The 6,521-nt window shown below is 42.5% G+C and overlaps 1 protein-coding gene across 1 annotated transcript in view; it reads right to left on the reverse strand.

Moving 5' to 3' along the window:
- Positions 1–1,835, reverse strand: part of dapk1 (death-associated protein kinase 1) — a 47,292-nt gene extending 45,457 nt beyond the window's left edge. Inside the window, exons 1-2 of the mRNA XM_084468170.1 lie at positions 1,715–1,835; positions 850–1,024 (exon numbers count right to left, since the gene is read on the reverse strand). Coding sequence (XP_084324296.1) covers positions 850–911 — 62 coding nt within the window. The 5' untranslated portion in view covers positions 912–1,024; positions 1,715–1,835. The remainder of the gene's footprint in view (positions 1–849; positions 1,025–1,714) is intronic.
- Between the last annotated feature and the right edge of the window lie 4,686 nt (positions 1,836–6,521).

Genomic DNA, 6,521 nt, shown 5'->3' on the forward strand with positions numbered 1-6,521 from the left:
ATAATACACACATGACTCACTGAATCTATGTTTCATCTTAAATTATGCTGTATTATCTATTAGCCATTTCACTACTGGCTCACCAATTCAAAACATTCAAAATAGATCCTTGAATGGAATCAGATTTCCGAGGTTTAACTGGCATTATTTACCAAAGCTTTGACTCTAGACACTAGTTATTGACAACATATTAATTCTCCAAAAACATTCCACTGCAAAAGGGGTAGGTATCCAATGTATGCTGTAGAGAAACGTCCCCTTTTGGTATATTTCATAACATGAAAATAAATGGGCTAATGCTGCAATACACCGTACACATTAAAGAGTACTTTTATATATAAGTAGTCTTCCAATACACTCAATACTGTGATATTATACTGTCTGCTGCACCCATATGTGTCAATACTGAAGAGAAGCTCAGACAAACCTGCTTATCAAACCTGTCTATCTCCCCTGTGGGCTGCAGCAATCAGCACCATCATATGCACACTAATGCCTCATGTGCGCAGGTTTGAGGTAAACAGAAATGAAGTATGTACACACACAAACAAAGTATGAATATGCATATGCATAGTTGCTTGTATGAAGATGACAGGGTGTACACATGAATTGTATGTGAAGACGATTGCATGTGTTTCAATACCTACTCCCTTCACATTTTGAAATGCCTTTTCAATACTAGATAAGAGACTGCTTGCTGCTACTAACTGGCAAGAAGACAGCTGCATTTGTCTCCTATTATTGATCCACATTGGAAAAGGAGTTGGCAGATCAGTATTTCACACCAAATGTGTTTCACTATAGTTTTTACTGAGTACTGTGGCAGTTCAGTCGTTGCAGGGAACTTACCTTCCAAGCTCATCTCCAATTTCATACAGTTCCTCGACATTCTCCTGGCTGAAAACGGTCATGTTGTTCGCGGCTCTTCCTGCTCCAGACTATTCGCAAACAGCACCTTCGTCCCTTTCACAGCACCATCCCAGTCAGCCTATGGAGCGACCTCGGCGAGCCCCCATGTTCGAGTCTTCCGGATACAAATAGGTAAACAAAACAAAAAAACGTCAGACAATAGCATAAGCCTCGGTAAAGTCATCAAGTTGTCACGACGAGAGACGGGCTGCTCGGATTGACTTCCCACCAAAGGAAAACACAACCACCCTGCCGACCTGTCCCTTCACCCGGGGCTACGTCATGACTCAAATAATGGACAGGCTGAAACCAACCATGTTGAATATAAACTACGACAGCGTATACTTTCTTTAAAGAAACAATGGGTCGCTAGAACCTGTCGGTTTTTCCCTGTCTATGAAGGCGAATATAACCTGCAAGTAAAGCGTGTCGTAGCCACGGAGACACAGGAGTAGCCTGTACTGGCACCACCACCACTACACTGCCCTTACATCCAGGGAAGGAAACAGCCTCCTCGCCATGGGTTAGGTCCTGGACCCCATTCATTGCGATCTACAACGAAGCGAGCAGGTGTTTAACCACTGCACTGTAACGTTACTGTCATAAGACGTCTCTTCCCTGAAGAACCTGCTGCCCATTCCCTATTTCCCCCCCATCCCAATGATCTCGCTCTCATGCATTGGCTATTAAAGCTCGGTTGCCCCCCACGCTCCTTCCTGTAGTAGTATCATCGGTCTCCAAAAAACGTAATTAGGCTAAACACGTTGGACAATCAGCGTCTGAACGGTATATAAAGGGATCTTACATCGCGTCCAGCCGTCTCCTCCTGGTCCTGCCCCGACGCTGTCTGTGATTCCGTAGGTTTAGAGGAGCGTGGACTTGTTTAGAATCACGTCCAAACGCTGCTATGAACGTGAGTATTGAAACAATGTAGTGTTGATGTGTGAGTGTTGCGTTGTAGTATCTGAGGGCTGGAGGAAGGAAGGTGCCCACTCGTTTCGCCATAGGGGGCACTATAGCTTTCCCTTTTCATTTTTGTTTTTGATTAACTCCCTTTCAACGTCTGTAGCAGGGCTAATGTGTTTCAACCCATCTGTTAATTAAGGATATAACTTAATAGTGTAAGGAAATGCACACTATAATTGTATGAATAATAGTACTGTACGTGTAGCGTCTGGCATCTTTAACTGAATAACTGGTTTGACAGCAAGTGGAGTGATATACCTGCGTTATAGTCGGTGCCTTTTTGTGTCAGGTTAACAGACTCTGTAACACAGAGTAAACTAATGAAAACATACATTAATGGAGGAGTGGAGTTTGAGTTTAATATTTAATTACTGATGTAGGCCTACTTGTAGTCTGTACCCTAGATGTGACCTGTTTGAATTTAGTTGATTTTGACAGTTACAAATATAAAGAACTGTGGCTCCACCTGCTGGTCAAGAACTGTATCAATGAAACACTGGCAAAAGGCCATCTCGAGTTCAAAACCACTTTCTTTTTTCCTAGTAGGACTTCCATACATTTCGACCTTAATCCTCAATTATTGTAGGCTATATAAATGTTATTTTTAAAAAGCGTAATAATAAGCGTCATAGGCCTATATATATATATATATATATACACACACACACACACACACACACACACACACACACACACACACACACACACACTGTTTTGAGTGTTATCAGGAAAACAGGGACTTAAGGGATAAGTCGAAACAACATGTTGAGAGAGGGAGAGAGAGATAAAGTCAGTGTGTGTGTGTGTGTGTGTGTGTGTGTGTGTGTGTGTGTGTGTGTGTGTGTGTGTGTGTGTGTGTGTGTGTGTGTGTGTTCTGATGCCGGGTGACTCATGCACCTGAAGTGATGGGTGCTTGAGTTCAGATTCCTCCCGCCTCTTATGTCTCCAACTATGACCAGCATCCAGAGGAGAGCTACAACGGAATGCCTGGCATCTAGATCGTGAGGTCATTTCATCTCCGCACCGGGTAGAATTTGAGTAGGAGGTAAAAAAAATAAAACAGTCTGTCCTTTCCTCTGTCCTATCCTTCAACAACTACGATGAGCAGCCCAGCTTGAGCAAAGCATTTACAATACAACCTATGGTGAGGGCTGGGCTGTTAATAAAAATATGAAAGATGTTTAGAATGTGTGGTGTTGATAGACTTTGTTCTAAATGATATGTATAGACCTACCTGTTTTTCATAAACTTCTGAACTGGAGTGTTATTATTGCACTTCAGTTTACCTCGGCTAATATGGTCATGACAGATACATTTGGTTTGTGGTTGTTTACAGATTAAATACACATATAAAGCAGCGAATCACACCTTTTTATGATCAAACAATTTTGTGTTTTAAAGAACACACAATTTTACTCGTAAATCTTAACATTTTAACAACTTTAGCGCCTCTCTCTGGGGTAATTTAGCTTTGCACCAACCCAACAAAATATATAGTCTTCTCCTTCACTTACATAGAAGTGGGTTGGTGAACGGGAAAAAGAATGGGCTTCTTATAACACTGAGTCTACTTTTTCAGTGATAGCTCACCACATGAGTAAACCGACACACACTGAAAATAGATATTGTCACCAGCGGTTTCTCTGCAGCCATAGCCGTTGCGGTCAAAAGAGGATCTCTGCCTCTGTGAAACGGTCAGCCAGCTGCGTGTGCTCTAACGTGTGGTGCAAATCCAACCACCTGAAGCAAATTCTACCCTGCTTCTACTACAACACACACAACACAGAAAACACGGCACACCTGGCCAACATGAACAGCACTCTCACTCATGGTGTTAGGCTACAAAACTAAAATGTCCTAAACCCATTGTCCCAGTATGCTTTGCGGCTTTGCGGCACCTGGAACACGGCGACCACGCCCACGGTCGCCACAATACTTTCTCGAATGTATTATTGTTATTATTATTATTTTAACGCATGGCATAGCTTACTATACTTCATTCATGTTCATTGATGCAGCCCTATGGAAAAAAAATGTTTCCACAATCCACACGCTATTTCTATGCAGTTTCACACGTATGCATAATCTTTGACATCATAATATTTAACATGCAAGTGTAGTGGTGCCTGGTTGCTGCGGGGGAAAATCAGCTTTGCTCCGGGTGCAAACTAGCAACGACACATGCATCGGTGTAGAAAGTAAATTGCGCCGGGTGCAAGATAGGGCCCTTCTTCTGTTTGGCGCACATGGCTTGCATACGCGCACAGGACTGTCGGAATGGGAACATGTCGGACTGGCAGCATGTAACCATAACAACGGCTAACGTGTAACGGTAACGGTGGTCCCGTTAAAATAATGTCAATGAATCAGCTCAAGCCTAACGTTATCTACAATCGTTGTTCTGGAACCAAAGATAAGGATCTACAACTTGTAGGCCTATTTAATAAGCCTAAATTGTTCTGTGCTGTGTCCTGATTGGCTGAAGAGAAATAGCCACATCGTTGCGTTCTAAAACTGGACCTGGCGATTTGACATGTTCAATCTTTGGCGACTCCTTGCAACGCCTTGCGACTTTTCCCCTGCGACGTTCTAAAACCGTCTCGTTGCAAGTCGTTGCGTCGCGAATCTTTGGTCTGAACTGGGCTTAAAGCCCAGCCCAGTACACCCGCGGACCCTGCTATAAGGTATGCATTACAAGATTCTACAGAATCTCACGCCAGTAATGTAATGCATTACTGAACTGGTCGTAGGAGACCATTCGGGAACCATGCCAATATGCTCATGTGGTTTCATTGGTATTTATTTTTTCCTGAAGGGTGTCAACTGCATTCTCTCTGAACTGTGTGACGACAGGGGGGGATTTTGGTGTTTAATTTCCACTGTGCATGTAAATTATGGACTTGTATCTCACGTCAAACGTCGTACAATGTCAACATTCAGTAAACAGTAATATCATTCTGTATCCAGATACATTTAGGATACAATCATCCTATATGTAGCCCAGGTGTTGAAGGATTCTGCTGAAAACATTACTTTAGCACAAGGTAGGCCTATGCGTGGAACCATATTATAAACAATCTTATCATATCATGACTACGAATGATGGAGCCTGTTACAGCAGCGCCCTCTGCTGGAACAACATCTCAAGCGCTATATTTCTCCAATAATTGAATTAATTTGTTTAACCTAATCTGAAGGGCCCCTATTTTACTACCTCCTGGTTGGATATAGATATACAATAAAAGCCATTTCAACATATAAATGATATTGAAATCACATCGTAATAGTTGACAAACATCACACCTGGTGGTCAATTAGGGGCCCTTTAACAGTGATATCAATTATAATGCACGTTGTTTTAATGATGTTGTAAAAGAGAAAACATTGGATAAGACCCTGGGTGAATACTATTTTCTTAAAACAACAACAGAGGCCCCTGACTGGAGTTACTATGTATGGCTACAAAGTCCTGTGACTTTAATACACAGTGAGCTTCAGGAATATCTGAAATTACAGAGGGCCCCCCCCATCCCCCCAAACAGGGGCCTGCTATTGGGTGGAGTCCATTTCCTGCTGTCACCAAGCATTGCAATCAAACATAATGTAGCCATTGTGTATGTGTACGTGTGTGCATGCGTGTGTGTGGACGTTAATATGCCCTCACTGACATGCAGTGCCAAGGTGGTGGACAAAAATAATTAACACCAGTCTGTCTAAAGTTCACTAATGATGACATTTATATTTCTACTCCTGCATCAACATCATGTAAACTCACACGTGTGAATGGAAATAAATAAACAAATGCAGACCACCCTTGAAAAGAGAGAGAGAGAGAGAGGGAGAGAGAGAGAGAGAGAGAGAGAGAGAGAGAGAGAGAGAGAGAGAGAGAGGCAGAGAGAGGGAGAGAGAGAGAGATAGGCAGGCTGTGAGTGTTCACAAATGGTGGCGTGTTTTCTCTGGTGAATGCGATCACCTGTTCAACATTGCTTGCTTTTCGCACTCTTTTCCAAATTGTTGTTGCCTTCATTTCCTGCCAGTCCCAGACCGTGACGAACGCAGCAGCTACAGCCAGCCAGCCTTTTATGTGCTAACCTAGAAGATTTACCCATGAGGCATACACATGTTCATTGGTTCACATACGTGCGTCACACACGTGCACACACACACACACACACACACACACACAAGGAAGGTACACTAACATCTGCCCCCATAGACCACAAGTGTCTGAATCACTCCATTATTTTTTCGCACCACCATAGTAATAGGCATCGTGTCACTGGTTGTTAAAATCCAGTATATGAAAAGCCAACAAAAGAAAAGGTAATAAATGTACAAGTCACACGAATCATTGCCTTACAGCTGTTTCATCACAAGGTAGTGTACAAGCTTTGTTCATATAATACCTTTGGCATGGGTTCAGTGGGAATGTTTAAGGGCACTGCAAAGTTCATACATTTTGTGCTTTGAAGTCAGTACTCATTAGGTACTCCTCCTGCGATGTGGCAAATCTTTTACACACACACAACATAAACGCAACCATTATTGAAGCTGTGTTATGTATTCACCCAATATGGCTCCGTTATACCATTTCCAAAGTTATTGTGACACTACTGACTTAAGTTTGCTACCATACATATTATCAG

Source organism: Micromesistius poutassou (genome assembly GCF_964030765.1).
Source record: "Micromesistius poutassou genome assembly, chromosome: 5".
Classification (NCBI taxonomy): domain Eukaryota; kingdom Metazoa; phylum Chordata; class Actinopteri; order Gadiformes; family Gadidae; genus Micromesistius; species Micromesistius poutassou.